The sequence below is a fragment of the Miscanthus floridulus genome, chromosome 6 (genome assembly GCF_019320115.1).
Source record: "Miscanthus floridulus cultivar M001 chromosome 6, ASM1932011v1, whole genome shotgun sequence".
NCBI lineage: Eukaryota > Viridiplantae > Streptophyta > Magnoliopsida > Poales > Poaceae > Miscanthus > Miscanthus floridulus.
In genome coordinates this window covers 121,583,489-121,600,333 of record NC_089585.1, presented here as the reverse complement: position 1 = coordinate 121,600,333, position 16,845 = coordinate 121,583,489, and the positions used below count along the sequence as shown (strand labels likewise).

Genomic DNA, 16,845 nt, shown 5'->3' with positions numbered 1-16,845 from the left:
AATCTGGGCTAGGAATTCAAAAGCACAGGTAGGAAGAAGAATGCGGATCTCGTCATTTTCTATTGTCCATGGCTTCATCATGCCGTCTTTCCATTAGAGGATTACACATGTTGAACATCTAATTTGCGTTCATTCAGACTTTTTTTTTAATTCGGATCATTCAGGTGGACGATGGATCAGGCCGAAAGAAGACGCGTTAGTGATGGGGCCGTCTATCTGAAGGCCCACGAGGCAGTTCACGTGTCGGGCCTCTTTGAGACATGGACCTAATCCTGCCTTCAGTTCCACCCCACTAGTACGACTTGACCTGAATGTGCTTTGGCGACGTCGCCATTCGCTAGGATCCATCCACTGCAAGTCTAGTCCTTGGAAGCTTGGATGCAAAAACATGACCCATGACCGGAGAGTAGCAGCCACGCCCACGCATACAAAAAGTAACCATGTTTCCATTTGCCATCTTGGTAAAGGGAGCAGAAATGTGCAGGACTCGGGGAGGAAAGACGGTCGTATCCATCCACTTCTTGTGCGGCCGGTGGACGGGAACCAGAACTCGGGAAGGAGCACAGATTTGGTGGAAAATCTGTTTGACCGGAGGTCCGGAGACGTCCGGGTCCGGGTACGTTCCACACGTGGGTGGTCCAGCTACCACTACCACACCAGCGCGGCAGCGCCACATTTTCTGCGGTCTGTGCGGCTAGATTTGTGCTGATAAACACGACTGGAATTTCTGCGACGCATGTTTTGGTGCCACGATTAAGTTACCATCTGCATCATTGCAGAGATAAAGGTAGGTCATATCTACATTGGAGAGTGACTGAGCTCGGATGGATGTTAGACAGCTAGCATGCAGTAATAGTTCTCCTTAGGAAACATTCGGGTTGCTCCTGAGCAATGGGGTATTGGGGTGATTGAAGTTGGATCGTGCCTTCTACAGTTCAGACGGAGTACGTCAAGAGTTCAGACACAACAACCCATGTTTCCAAGGCATACCCTTGCTAAGCAAATACTAAATCGTAATCCACCTGTTACAATGAACACAGGAAAGATTCAGCGCGGACCTAATTGCACGTAACAGACAGAAAAAGTCCCTGATAATGGAAGGAAATTCAGAGGGGCAGCAGAATTACAGTGCTGCCTTTGCAATTTGCATGTTGCTTTCTCAACTTTGAGTGTTTGACATATGATCAGGAATTGTATTTCACTGCCTACATATAATGCCTTAAACTAAATATATAGACATAAAAAGAGACAGCATTCTCACAGAATGCAGCAGAACTATATTATTTCAGGGTCGAGACATGTGCCTCATTTCATGACTCTAAATATTACATGCTAACAGACAGCTTCAAGTTTTAACTGATCAAATGATATAAGACTTAGCTGGGGGGGGGGGGGGGGGGGGGGGGGGGCTTCCATTTTTCAAAAATATGTGATAGCTTCAGCTGATTTACAGAAGCGAGAAATGCCACAACACATTAACCAAGGGAGTTAACACACCATGTATCATGTCAATTCCCAGGAATAAGCATAGAATTTTAATTCACATAACCAAACCATATATGCAATAGATGCAGACAACAAAGCTCCCTGAACGCTCACATGACAGTTCATTCAAAGTTTAACACAATGCAGACTTTTTCTTTAATCAGACAAGGTATGTTTTTTAAATAGCAATGCAGCAGCATCAAATTACAGACGCATACATCAATCTCGACCATAGCAACACAGCAAACAGTGCTACCATACTATTATGGTAGCACCTCTTATTCCACTTATCGCTCCATGGGCACAGCTCAGTTTTCAGGGACACACGAGGCAATTACATGACACTATAAGATAAATAAACTGGTTCAGGCAAAATCTCTTCAGAGATTTGCATGAATCACACCCATAATACAATCAGAAGCACATACTTGGGGTTGGTGCAGGAGAACCCCTAGCAGCTGAGCCCGTTATCTTCGTCGCAAGAGGATCCCATGCCTTGCCTTCAGTGTCGCTGCAATGCCCATTCTTGTTTGGATACATAGCAGTATTTGTTGCAGAATCACCAGTACCCTTTGCCACCTGATTCCTTAGACGGATGCGCTCGGCCCTTGACCCAATAGTCTGGCCAACAATGGAGGCTGCTATGGTGAATGCCATCGCAGTCCTGGGCATCACAACAGACTTCCTCAGCATTGCAATGAACGGAACAGCGGCATGGACAGCTGCAAACCACTGAGGAGAGAACTTCTTGGTGTGCTCCCGCCACACCCCAAGAGGGATGTTTGCCACCATCCCCAGTAGTGCAATGGCTACCATCTTCGAGGGCAGGGGCTGTGGTCGCAGGGATTTCACAAGTGCAGTTCGTGCAAGGGCAGCTCGGACAGCAATCACAGCAGGTGGGCACTTCAGCTTCATACCAGCTGGTGGCTGTAAAGCCTTGGCGACAAGGGGCAAAACACCACTCATTGCCCGGTAAGACCGCGCAAGTGGGCACTGGCCATTTTCCAACCACTCATCGCTGAATGCCTCATGTGATGGTGGGTTGACTCCTTTTTGCTGAAAAAAGACCAATGGAAGAGAATGAGAACACTGATCCCATAAATTAGAGCAAGCAGAATAAGATAGCTATTGTTTTCTGATCAACAACACTCGCCTTTGGATATAGCAATGTAATGGATAACTAGGAATGTTCTGAGTTGGATGAAATGTAAAATAATTAACATTACACATTGAAACTTGGGTTGATATTAGGATGGAAAGAATCAAATAATATGGCCATAAAGTATCATCAGATGCAAATGGAATGAGACAAAGAATGAAGAAAAGAAGCGCTGGAAGTTGGAACACACTTTCATCGAAGACTGATCTGGTGTCTTGGGCTTCTGGTGGGACTGATCTAGATTGTTGGGCTTCTTGTTCTGCCTTTTGCCCTTACCGTTGAAGAAGCCAAAACCAAATGGTCCAAATGCTGATAGACTTATTGAGGCTGCTCTAGCAGCCAATGGATTAAATGGCAGAGCAGGTTCAGTCTTGACATCAATGCTCTCATTGTGATTTTCATCAGATACATATGATCTTTCTGAAAGGGGAATTATTCCATCTCGGCCATGGAAAAGCTTGAATGCTGACTCAAAACCTGGTCCATCCTCAAAAATTGGACCCTTGCCTCCTCGGGCCTGCACAAAAGATTGTATTGTCAAGGAACAGATGAACCGATGACATTAATCGCTGCTAGAACAAAAGGTCATAGTAAGCAGATCTTACAGCTACTGGCAAAGCAGAAGTGAAGGAAAAGGTTGTAGCTCCATTGATGTTCCTCAGGAATGGGCACCTCTCAACATCCGGGTGGCTGAAAAGGCTCTGCGATGATGCTGATTCACTGAGAAAGCTGCCGAACAACATTTCCATCCTGACAACAGCAAAATCAGATGCACATTAGCAAGTAATGACCTAGCAGGATGTATTTGATCTTGGATGATGAACATCAATACTAATATATACATCAGTGATACTACAAGTAGTTGAATGCCTCAAAGAATCATAACCGAGGGCCAGGAAAATAACAGCATGATTAAACATAACCATTTTGTCACCTGATAACTGAAAGAACTCTAATCACTTCCCAACACACAAACAAATGAAATATGAAGGACTGGAAAAATAATTAGTATTTAATAAAGGTTTGCAGGTGTGCATGCAAGTAGCGTACATTAGTTTACTCTATAGACAGTAGAAAAGGAAATACAGTGATGTTCGAGAAAAAAGAGAACGCTCTTGTTTTATCATTAGCTGTGATTCTGTAGTATCTTATAGGAAGTATACAACAATTTTGTCAAGAACACGAGAAATATCACGATAGAACTGGTTGCAACCACATTTTGTGGTACTGGCCATATAAAGTGAAATGTCCTAGGAACACTCATTCAGTGGCATGTTAGATGAATACACATAGATCTACACAATATGGCATTAATAACTTCCTGGAACTAAAGGTTATTATCTAGATGGACAGACAGCATATAAGCTTTTTTATGCATATATAAAGAAATCTGTTAGGATAGAAAGACATCCTATTGCAGTGTAATTTTAAACATTGCAACGCTATTCGGTAGACATGTTATTGCAGTGTGATTTAAACACTGCAATGCAATTTCATAAACAGGTATGCTACTATTATCTACAAACAAATACAGCAGCACCATGGTCCTGCGGTAAGTCAGAAACAGTTTGTGAAGGACCTAGAATTACCATATAATATGACAGAATTGATGTATGCTTTAGGCATGATCAGCCCCAAAAGTGTAACCATTGACTGATTAGTTATTTAAGTTTCATACATGAGGTCACTTTTTTTTTTGGAGACAGTGCAAAAGGCACTCACTCCTACACAGGAGTTTGATACAGATTACACTGATATATTTGTTGTATTATTCTTCACATATCCTACCTAATCCTTCTCTTTGGCGCCTTATTTCTAATCTGTTGATCCCCATCAATTTTGCAGCAAGAGATGTCTTGTATGAGCATTCCCCCCAGTGTCAGCATGTTATCCTGACAAATCAGGAGATCGAAACCCAAGCTAAACATGACAACCACGCACAACAGGTGACCTTTAGCCGGTCACTCGTGTTAAGGGGAACAAGGCGTGCCCTTGTCCAACATCGATCGGGAAAAAAAAGCAATCGCATACCTAACCCCATTCCACATGCTCCCAAGTCCCAGCCCGGAGCCAAGCAGATCCTTGAATTGCTTAACATCCCGGCAAACCAGCAATTCCCTAAAGAATACGGTACGAAAAATCAACTAGATCTGCCCGTGCGAAATCGAGACAATCGGAGCCCGCTTGCCAAATACGCTAATGGCTCTAACCCAATCGCTCCCAGATCATATCAATTGAGGCCTTCTGGATCCCCACGGATCAATCAATCATGGAAACCACCGCGAGGAACATCGTGGAAAATCATTGGGGATTGAGGGGGTGGGCGTTGGGGGGAGGTCTAATTCACAACGACGAGAGGAGCTAAGAGGCGAGAGAAGATCGGGAAAGGGAGAGAGGGAGGGCGTGTGGAGAGCAGTTACCTCGCCGAGTTCTTGGAGCGCGAGAAGTCCGACCGGCTGGGGGAGACGAATGCGGAAGGGAGGAGAGGGGAATCAAGGAGTGGTTGTGTACTTGTGTCGCGTGGTTAGCACACCACGAACGGTTCGGCGTCGCGCGGCCGGCACACTCCTCTGCTGCGCCACGCGACGTGGCGTCCGAAATTTTTATATTTTAGTCTTTTTTTTTTAATTTCACACAAATAGACCCATAGCGGAAAGAATTCAGAAAATGCACTCTTAGCTCGGCGTCAGCGTCTCTGGCGTCGAGCTCCTGTGCACGATAGATGACATGACAGTGAGCTCGACGCCAGAACTCGACGTCAGTCACTCTGGCGCCGAGCCTTTAATATCTATGAACTCCGCGCCTCTCTTCCTCTCCCTCTCTCGTCCTACCAGAGCCGAGCTCTGCCGCTGCCGCCCTCCGCGTCCTTGATTCCACCGGTCGCCTCGCCTGCGCCGTGCCCGCCCCCGCTCGCGCCCCCGAGGCCACCCCGCGCCGCGCCCCAGCGGACGGCCCGCACCCCGCGGCCACCCCGCCCCTCCCCCCGCGGCTGGCCGCTCGCGCCGCGGCCAGCGGCCCTCCTCCGTCGTCCTCGTCTTAGCCTCGCCTTGGCCTCCACCGCCGGCCTCGCCCCATCTTTGAAAGGTCTTAATGGCTAGAGGGGTGAATAGCCTATTAAAAATTTCTACAACAACACTTAACAAATCGGTTAGATAATTATGAGGCGAAGCAAGTGTTGCGCTAGCCTACTAAAATAGCAAGCCACCTACCATAATTCTAGCTTATGTAGCTTCTATCTACATAAAAACTATGTCACTACACTAAGTTAGTGTGCTCTCAAAAGCTAGCTAAAGAGCCACACTAACCAAACTAATAAGTTCTCACAACTAGCTACACTAAAAAGCTTGATAACTAGTTTACGGTAAAGTAAAAAGAGTGGGCAATTTGTTTATACCACCGCGTCGGGGAAGGGGCCAATCAATCACAAAAATGAATATCAATGAAGACCAATCACCTCAGAATCAAATGATGAACACAATGATTTTTTATCGAGGTTCACTTGCTAGCTGGCAAGCTACTCCTCATTATGGCGATTCACTCATTTGAAGGTTCACGCGCTAATTGGCTTCATATGCTAAACCCTCAATAGGGTGCCGCACAACCAACACAAGATGAGGATCACGCAAGCCACGAGCAATCCACTAGAGTACATTTTGGCTCTCCGCCGGGGAAAGGTCAAGAACCCCTCACAATCACCACGATAGAAGTCGGAGACAATCACCACCCTCCGCTCAACGATCCTTGCTGCTCCAAGCGTCTAGGTGACGCCAACCACCAAGAGTAACAAGTGAATCCCGCAACGAAACACAAACACCAAGTGTCTCTAGATGCAAACACTCAAGCAATACACTTGGATTTTCTCTCAATCTCACAAGGATGATGAATCAATGATGGAGATGAGTGGGAGGGCTTTGGCTAAACTCATAAGGTTGCTATATCAATGTAAATAGTTAAGAGAGTGAGCTTGAGCTGGCTATGGGACTTAAATAGAAGCCCCCACAAAATAGAGTCGTTGTACCCTTTTACTGGGCACAACAAGGGGTGACCGGACGCTCCGGTCATATCGACCGGACGCTAGACCTCAGTGTTCGGTCATGCGATGCGTGCCACGTGTCCCCTCTCTTCAGATACTGAGCGCTCGGTCTCAATGGTCATGTGATGACGGGACGCAGCAACTCAAAATGACCAGACGTTGAACATCAGCGTCTGGTCGTTTCCAATAAGCATCTAGAGACAACTGCCAGCGTCCGATCAGTCACCCCAACACTGTGTGTTGCCACGTCAGTAGGACCGGACGTAGCCTTCCAGCGTCCGGTCAGTTTGTGACCCAGCGTCTAGTCAGAGACCGACGCTGCGCGTCCTCTGCTACCACTGGCCGAACGGGCCGGTCCAACTGAGACCAGCGTCTGATAACTTACAGTGACCTCCGTCTTTTCTGTCTAGGGTGCCGGTGGCACCATCGGACTGTCCGTACTCTATGGGCAGACACTTCGCCAGTAAAGTTTTTAACCCTTACTCAAGTGTACCAATCATCAAGTGTATCACCTTATGTACATGTGTTAGCATATTTTCACAAATATTTTCAAGGATGATAGCACTCCACTATATCCTAAATGCATATGCAATAAGTTAGAGAATCTAGTGGCACTTTGATAACCACATTTCGATATGAGTTTCACCCCTCTTAATAGTATGACTATCGATTCTAAATGTGATCACACTCACTAAGTATCTCGATCACCAAAATAAAATGGCTCCTATCATTTATACCTTTACCTTGAGCCTTTTGTTTTTTCTTTCTTCTTTTCAAGTCCAAGCACTTGATCATCATCATGGCATTACCATCATGTCAGGATCTTTATTTGCTTCACCACTTGGAGTGTGTTACCTATATTATGATCACTTGATAAACTAGGTTAGCACTTAGGGTTCCATCAATTCACCAAAACTAAACTAGAGCTTTCAGCCTTGCTGCCCTCCACCGCCGTCCTCGGCCGCGACCATCGTGTCTCCCGCGCCCGTCGAGCTAGACTCGCCGCATGGAGCCCTGGGCATCCCGCCGCCCGCCGCGTGCCACCGCTGTCGTTGGGTTTATCACAGCTCGATCTCCATAATCGCACAGAGGAGGTTCTTCGAGTCGTCTAACTATGGCTAGGTGCTTCTCCTTAGCCATCATTGGCGGAGGGTTAGGGGGGGTGGAACCCACCGCTTGAAATGCTCATGTGGATGTCTCCCTCTAAACCAATCATCGAAAAGAAGATACCTAAGATCAAACTTGTCTGCACCGTCGATCCACTGAAAGAAAAGGCACCTCTTATGGTCCTACACAACGATATTTCAATAAAATATTAGTAGCATATTTACATAAATAAAGAAAAAAGATAGTGGAAACTATTTTTACATTAAAACGACTGCATGTGTAGAAGCAACGCGCCACTGTGTCTGGATGTTTCGATTGAAAAATATGGGCTGGGAAACCACAGTCACAGTTAGGGACAGAGAGGTCATGAGGGACGAGGGCATCTTTGCTAGATGCGTCGGGGTATAATTCTCGAGGACGACCCCATTTTCGTCAAAACTCCTCCCAAAATATTTCTTGCATCTAACAAAACGGATGTAATTTAATAAACATAAATGAAAACATCACAAATAAATATCAATGAGAACCATAACTACAATACAATCAATTTCGTTCTAAGAACCCAAAGTAGTTAACATTAAACTATAAACCTAGGGTTTCCTATTTGATGCACAACAATGAACCCATAACATAACTACATACGCCTAGATTTGCTTGCTTTTCCACGTCTTGGCATTATCCTACGGTTGTATAATACATATATTGATGGATACAATGAAACCCTAAGTGATGACGATTATTACGTTCAAAAATCCGACTAATACATACCGAATCGATGCGAAAAAACTAGGAGGAGAGCGAGGATACCTTGCTCTCGAAGATCTACGGATCAAATCAAAGTTTCTAAGGTCCAATATGTCGATTCGTGAGGTAGGGTGAAGTGGGAGAGAAAAAATCCGAGAATGAGGAGAAAGAAGAGTAAGAACGCTCGAGCAGGAAGGTTGGCTGGGGTTAAACGGCAGAGAGCTCAGTGCCAGTTACTCTGGCGCCGAGCTCGACGTCAAGATCTACGACGATGAGCTCAGCACCAGAGTGACTGGCGCCAAGCTCACTGCCATGTCATCTACCGTGCCTAGGAGCTCGGCGCCGAGACGTGTTAGCTCGGCGCCAGCACCAATGGCGCCGAGCTAAGGGTCCATTTTCTGAATTCTTTCCGCTAGAGATATATTTGTGAAAAACTTTTAAAAAGGCTAAAATGTAAAAAATCCGGACGTGGCGTGGAGAGTCTTACTCGGCGCATGCGCGCCAGGAGGAGTAGCGACGCACGCGCGCTCGGTGCGGTAGCGACGCGGCCAGAAAGTTCCACCAATTCCGATTCGTAGTTTCGGCCCACTGTTTGTGGAGTCCCGTTCCCTGTCTAGCTTATTTACTCTAGCTTGTTTATTTTTCTCTTTCATGAGTGGATAGTGAAAGGGCGGAGAGATAGTTTCACTTACATATATAAGTAAAAGTAATAAGCTAGAACACAAAATGGCATAAATCAAGTTTGGAAAAAATAGTAGAGAGAAAATATTTAATATGTAATCATTGGTTGGAATGAAAAAGCCTTTCCATCGAATGGGCAAACTTTGAAATTCAGGAATTTTATATTAGCACATTTAAAACTTTGTACTTTAAATTTAAAACTTTGTAATTGAAAACATTATTTTCAAAATTCAAAAACTTTATACTAGCACGTTAAAACTTTGTATTTCAAGATTTTAAACTTTGTAATTTCAAACTTTACATTTTAAATTCAGGAACTTTATACTGGCCTATTTAAAACTTTGTACTTTAAGATTTAAACTTTGTAATTTAAAACTTTTAAAAAAAATCAAGGACTTTATCCTAGCACATTTAAAACTTTATATTTCAAGATTTAAAACTTTACATTTTAAATTTATGAACTATATACTAGCACATTTAAACTTTATACTCTAAGACCTAAAACTTTATAATTTCAAACTTTATTTTTACAATTGAGAAACTTTATACTAGCACATTAAAACTTGTTACTTCAAGGTTTAAAACTTTGTAATTCCAAACTTCACATTTTAAGTTCAGGAACTTTATACTTGCTCATTTAAAACTTTGTACTTTAAGATTTAAACTTTGTAATTTAAAACTTTATTTTTGAAATTTAGGAAGTTTATACTAGCACATTTAAAACTTTGTATTTCAAGGTTTAAAACTTTACATTTTAAATTCAGAAACTATATACTAGCACATTTAAACTTTATACTCTAAGACAAACTTTATAATTTCAAACTTTGTTTTTAAAATTAAGGAACTTTATACTAACACATTTAAAACTTTGTATTTCAGGGTTTAAAACATTGTTATTTCAAACTTTACATTTTAAATTCAGGAACTTTTATACTGGCTCATTTAAAACTTTGTAATTTAAAACTTTATTTTAAAATTCAGGAACTTTACACTAGTACATCTAAAACTTTGTATTTCAAGATTTTAAACTTTACATTTTAAATCCAAGTATACTAGCACATCTAAACTTTATACTCTAAGACTTAAAATTTTATTATTTCAAACTTTATTTTTCAAATTGAGGAATTTTATACTAGCACATTTTAAACTTTGTATTTCAAGGTTTAAAACATTGTAATTTCAAACTTTACATTTTAAATTTAGAAACTTTATACTAGCATATTTAAAACATTATAAACTTTGTACTGCTAGATTCAAAACTTTGAGATTTCAAAACTGTACACCTAAATTCAAGAACTTTATACTATCTCATTTTAAACTTTTGTACTAATATGTTATGAACTTTATACACCTAAAAATGGAACTTTGTAATTCGAAACTTTGCACCCCATGTTTTGGAACTTTGTACCGTAACATTTGAAACTTTATACTACTAGGCGTAAAACTTTATCATCATGAAAATTATTTCTAAATATATCCAACATGGATCTACTTTTGTAGATCTTGTCATAATGAACATAATGGTGCAAACGAAATTAAAACTAGATGCTTAATAAAGAAGTTATCATATTTTAAAGTTTATATACTGTTTACAAATAAAAAGCAGTCCCCGCTCTCTCATGCGTCACGTGTCTGAACGCTGCTATATGGTGGATCCTTCATACGTGACGCGTCCGTGCCTGCCTGCTATATGGCGGAGTGCACGCGCGCCAACTAGTGATTGGGTGACGTGGCGGCGACGCCGCCGTGACACCGTCACACTCACACCTACCACGAGTCTGCGACTATTCCACGAGAGTGTCTCGCTACCGGGCCGGGCTTGTCATCGTCAGCAAAACAGGCCACCTGGGCCTGCCTACCCAGCACCAACTCGGATCCGGGCTTGCTTTGCGCGCGGCGTGGAGAAACCGAGGGGAATTCAGTGACGGACCGGGAGCGAATCGTGCACCTTAGGAGAAACACCACAGAATTTGACCATTATCCGCTATTTTTTATATACAACTACAACCACAAACACATACTTTGTACATAATCAATTTATCACGACAGCATCAGGTGCCCAGGAAAACAAAGTAATTCCTTTCTTTGTTGTGTTTGTGCAGGGAAGCAATTCACCAGACATTCTTGCAATAGAGCACTTCACTTGCATGTGTTATTTTCCCCATTTATATCTATATCTATATCTATATATCTTATAAAGATAATCCCTACTATAAGTCATCCACATCATTTCTCACTACTATCCATATTATCTCCCACTAATAACCATATTATCCCACTAACTTCCAACGTTTAAATGCAAACTATCCACGTCGTCTTCACTTAATTTCATTCAAAATTCTTGACAACCCACTAACAACAATGCGGGGTATCTTTCTAGTTACAAAGAACATAAAGTTTTCCTCTCCTCTCAACAAAAACACAGAGTAACTAATGGCATAAAGGAGTGTGGAAATAAGGTTACGAAGTAACTAATAAGGGCATAAAGAGTGAGGGAATAAACAGGTTGTAAGCAGGCTAAGGTTGATCTCATACATTATGATCATGACCTTATGCAAAACCTAAGAAGAAAAAACATAGAGTCCACCCTCAAGCTTAGGACTCTTCAAGTATTAAAATAATGAACTTGTTGGCCTAGTTGTTGTTGCCACAATAATGAAGGCCTCCATCAACGGATGACTTTGCGTTGGAGGGCTCAGGGAAGGTGAATCCTATGGTGTTAGACCTAGATCTTACTCCGCCTCAACAAGGTGGAGTCATGCTGGCATGGGTGCCCCACCATGGGTCCCTGCCGTGGCTCCTGGATGACGCATCGTGGGCTCGCACAAAAATGACCGTGTCAACAAATAATTCAAAATACCTAGACTTTTTCAGAATAGGTTCGAGTCAAATAGCAATGATTCGAATCACTTCTTTTTTCGTTATACTATTTTGGTCACCAAAGACAGTGGAGGACCCTGGCGCGGTCACTGGTGCAGCGATAGCACATCTACAACTAGACAGTGTTGAATTGGTGAAGTGTAGTTGGGGGACTGTGGATTTGGCAACGGTGATGCTGGGGAACAATGGCGGAGCTTGAAGTAAATCCGGGTGGGGGTAATCAAACTTGGAGTATACAGGGGGGCTAGATTAGCAATTCATCAACATTTAAGTGGTGGAATCAAGTGTTCTTTTAATAAACTTTTTAGGTTAGGAGGGGCCATGGCCCACTTTAGTCTACACTAATCTCCGCCCCTAGTGGGGGACACTACCGTGATGGAAGCCAAAAGAGATAGAGAACGACACACACTTGATAAATAGATAGAAAAATGTTTTATTTCACGAATGGAACATGACATTTATTAATTCATCTAATAATAATTATTATATATCATAAATATTAATATTTATATATATATATATATATATTTGGTTAAAGTTAAAAATATTTAACTTCTTGAGAAATGGTCATGACATTCACTTAGTTAGGACCCACCTTAAGGTTGGAGGAGATTGTATACCATACGGATGCCTTAATAAAAGTATAGCACAATCCATAGATAGATATTGATTAGATATAAAAGCAGTTTCATTTAAGCGGTTTCCAAACACATCTACCTATTTGCATTGCATGCCATCTCTCATCCCCCGCATGCCGACACAAAACATAAAATGATGAACTGATGATATACACACTTATTCTCTCCATCCAAAAAAAGTGTACTTTGTCTAAGTCAAACTATTCTAAATTTACCTAAAAAATGTTAATAAGTAGAATCTCAAATAGTTGTACTATAAAAATTATTTTTCATGATGAATTTAGTAATACTATTTGACATCATAGATAGTTTTATATTTTTATAAAAATAGCTAAATTGAAGATCGTTTGACTTAGGACTTAGGCCCCGTTTAGCCTGCCGGGAATGGTGACCAGGAACCATTTCTACCAAGAATGATTGTAATTTATATAGGCAAATCCTCACCGAGAACTATCCCTAACCGAAAGTATTTTTATTTATTTTTTATAAAATGACTAGGAACCGACGAAACTACTATTTAGCAAACGGGTTCTAATCACTGTAGTTAGAGGTGCATCTTTTTGGACAGAGGGGTAGTACAACAGAGGGTGATACAGGAACAGAGTGAATCTGAAGCAGAGCCTGGGTCTGTTGACATGGCAAATGGCATTTTTTTAATTTTAGCACTTTTTGAAAACTAATTTTAAATTTAACACGGTCGTTTTTTTTTAAAAAAAAGCTAACGCTTTTGGTAGCGCCTATTGCCCTAGCACGGCCAAATGCCTGTTGTCGGGTTCATAAACCCGGGGTCCCTCGGGGACCGGCTTCCACGCTAGGGCTCGGCCCAGAAAAATGGCCTTTCTTTCTTCTGGACCGTCCCGAAAGTCTAAAACCAACAGACCAGAGTACTCGCTTCAGGCCTAGGCCGCCTTCGGCCCATCTCTTCGACCGGAGCACTAGCTCAGGCTCAGGCCAGCTCCGAACGGCCTCTCTGATCGGAGCGCTAGCGTCAGGCCCCGGCTGCCTCCGCACGGCCTCCACTCGGAAAGCCTGACCCAAGGACCGTCTCTGACTCTGACCCCGTGTCTCCGACCGGGATTCATAGAAAAATACCGCCATCACTATTCTCCGACTGGCGTGCTAGAACCGACTAGGGACCATCCGACCGGGGACGCCCGCTCGGAAAGAACAAGAAGGTGTGCGGAGAAAGGCAAGGCATGGCTCACAAGTCAACACCACTGTACCAGGGACCATACCCTACACGAAGCAGTGCTCTGCAGCCACCCTAACACAAAGTATTGTAGGGGCCGCTAGAAACTCCCATATGGTAAGCCCCCCGCGTGTCTCTGGACATCGATCGCGGTATGGGCTCTAAGATTTGCCATACCGGGTGAACATAGCACGGCTCCTCACATACCACTAGGCATCGAGAAGTATCTTGCAGGTACCGATGTCATCCTTCCTGAAGAAGATAGCTCGACCTCCCGTGCACATCCGACATCCTACAGCGACATCGACAGTATTGGGGGGCTTCAACCATTATCCAGTTTTCATCACCGTAGGCAGCAAGACTTAGAAATATCTATACTCTCCCCCTCTCACCTATAAATCCATCCCCTTCATCTATAAAAGGGGATGCGCTCCCTCCCCCGAAGGGGAGATCAACTTCTTCAAGCTCAGACTCATGAGATTGACTTCTTCAAGCTCGGACTCACTAGATCGATACCAACCCCTTACAACCGTAGCACCACCGAGTTCCGACCACAACCCTTCCGGTCGGAGCCTTTTGAACCTCTTGTATACCCCCTCCTTTCTCCTTCTCATTTGTAACCCCACTACAGACTTCGAGCACCTGGGCTCAAGAATAAAGTCGTTGACCGACCCCGACTGGACGTAGGGCACGTTGCCTGAACTAGTATAAATCCTGTGTTATTGAGTGCTAGGCCACCTCCGATCACAACGTACATCAAAACTACAAATATTTACTAGTTGGTCACTTTCTGCACCAACAGTTGGCGCCGTCCGTGGGGAAGACGTTGTACGTTCAACACCTTTTGGTCATCGGATGGCCCATTTTTCCACCACTCCCGCCATGGCGGGCTCCGACAATACGATTCGTTTTGGCTCACTGGAGTTCCCTGCAGTCTCGCCCACCGGGATGTGGGTTCCACCCGTCTTCGAGCCATTCCAGGCCTTCCGCTTCGGGAGCCTGGACTTCGTCGCCGACCGGCTTGACATACTCCACCTCCGCGAGGAGGCTCACGACCCAGCACCCATCGGAGGAACGTCCTCCATCGACTCTAGGACGTGTGATTTCGATGGCGCGACATCTACACTTCATTCTGAGCAAACTCTCTGCTCAAACCCCACTGTAAGTAATATGCGTGCTACGCACTCTTTATTTGCTATCTCTCACCAGTCACCCGGAGGAAATGTACCACCCACGCCACAAACGCCATATGATCGGTTCCCCTACGGCCTTGTGTCCTCCATGGACGCCTACACTCGGGGGCTCCAAAGGATGCTGGCACTGTCCCCCCTCACATCTGAGTTCATGGGAGTAGTGGGCTTTGTTCCTGCCATTCCTCACAAACTTCTGGATGATGATGGCAAGAGCAACGGTTCAAGCATCGGTGATGTGGCACCCCACCACTGTCCGTCCTGAGAGTGCGCTATGGCGGACGCTCCGTGACAACCACCGGTGGTTGTGAAGTCTATGCAGACTCACACCCCTCTAGACCCACATGCGGGAGCCCTCACGTCTACGCAAGCACACACTGAGGAATTACAACAACGATGGCAGAATCAGCCACCGTCGGTGCAGCACGTTGCACCCCATGTGCCTGGCCTGGTGGGTGGCGCCTGGGGTCGCGCTCGTTAGGTTCAACATGACATCTGAGCAAAGGGAACAGTGTCCCACAATTCGCCTGGGCCGGTGAAAGGTCCTAATATGGCTAGAGGGGGGTGAATAGTCTATTTAAAAATCTACAAATCAACTAGAGCAATTTGATTAGTATGACAAATAGCGTAATGCAAACTTGCTCTAGCTCTATAATGGTTGCAAGCCACCTATCCAACAATTCTAGATGCAATGGTTACTTAGGCACCCAAACTTGCTACTCTAAAGAGCTCAACTAGATGAATGTAAATAATAAAGCAAGCTCTCAATTCTAATTATACTAAAGAGCTTGTATCAACTAGTTTGCAAGAATATAAATAAGTGAGTAGGGCGATTATACCGCCATGTAGAGGATGAACCAATCACAAGATGAATATATATCCAATCACCGAGAGAATGCCAAAGACAAGAGACAATCGATTTTCTCCTGAGGTTCACGTGCTTGCCAACACGCTACGTCCCTGTTGCGTCGACCAACACTTGGTGGTTTGGTGGCTAAGAGGTGTTTCACAAACCTCATCCATATGATAGGACATCGCAAGAACCGACCCACAAGTGAGGTAACTCAATGACACGAGTAATTTACTAGAGTTACCTTTCGGCACTCCGTCGGGGAAGGTACAACTCCTCTCACAATCACCGAAGGCGGCCACGAATAATCACCAACTCATGCCGATCCTCCACCGCTGCTCCAACCATCTAGGTGGTGGCAACCACAAGCGAAATCCGCAACGCAACATGAATACCAAGTGCCTCTAGATGCAATCACTCAAGTAATGCACTTGGATTCTCTCCCAATCTCACAAAGATGATGAATCAATGATGGAGATAAGTGGGAGGGCTTTGGCTAAGCTCACAAGGTTGCTATGTCAATGAAAATGTGTAAGAGTTGGAGCTACAACCGGCTATAGGGCTTAAATAGAAGCCCCCATGGAATAGAGCCGTTATACCCCTTCACTAGGCAAAACGCGCTCTGACCGGACGCTCCGGTCATACTGACCAGACCCTAGACTCAGTGTCCGGTCCACTAATTTATGCCATGTGTCACTCTGAGTTAAAACTGAACCATCAGATCACAATGGCTAAGTGCTGACCGGACGCTCCGACTAAACTGACCAGACGCTGGAGCCTCAGCATTCGGTCGAGTACAGTAAGGGTCTAAATCCATTTTTCCTCGACCGGATGTGTCCGATCCACCTCGACCGGACATAGCCCAGCGTCCAGTGATATACCCTAGCTA

General features: G+C 44.1%; 1 protein-coding gene across 1 annotated transcript; it reads right to left on the bottom strand.

Moving 5' to 3' along the window:
- Positions 1-1,617: 1,617 nt before the first annotated feature.
- Positions 1,618-5,205, bottom strand: LOC136456789 (uncharacterized). Its single transcript, XM_066456769.1, has 4 exons — positions 5,065-5,205; positions 3,250-3,394; positions 2,835-3,161; positions 1,618-2,541 (listed from the first exon to the last, which is right to left on the bottom strand). Exons 2-4 carry the CDS (start codon positions 3,391-3,393, stop codon positions 1,900-1,902), a joined length of 1,113 nt encoding a protein of 370 aa, XP_066312866.1. The 5' UTR covers position 3,394; positions 5,065-5,205; the 3' UTR covers positions 1,618-1,899.
- Positions 5,206-16,845: the final 11,640 nt, after the last annotated feature.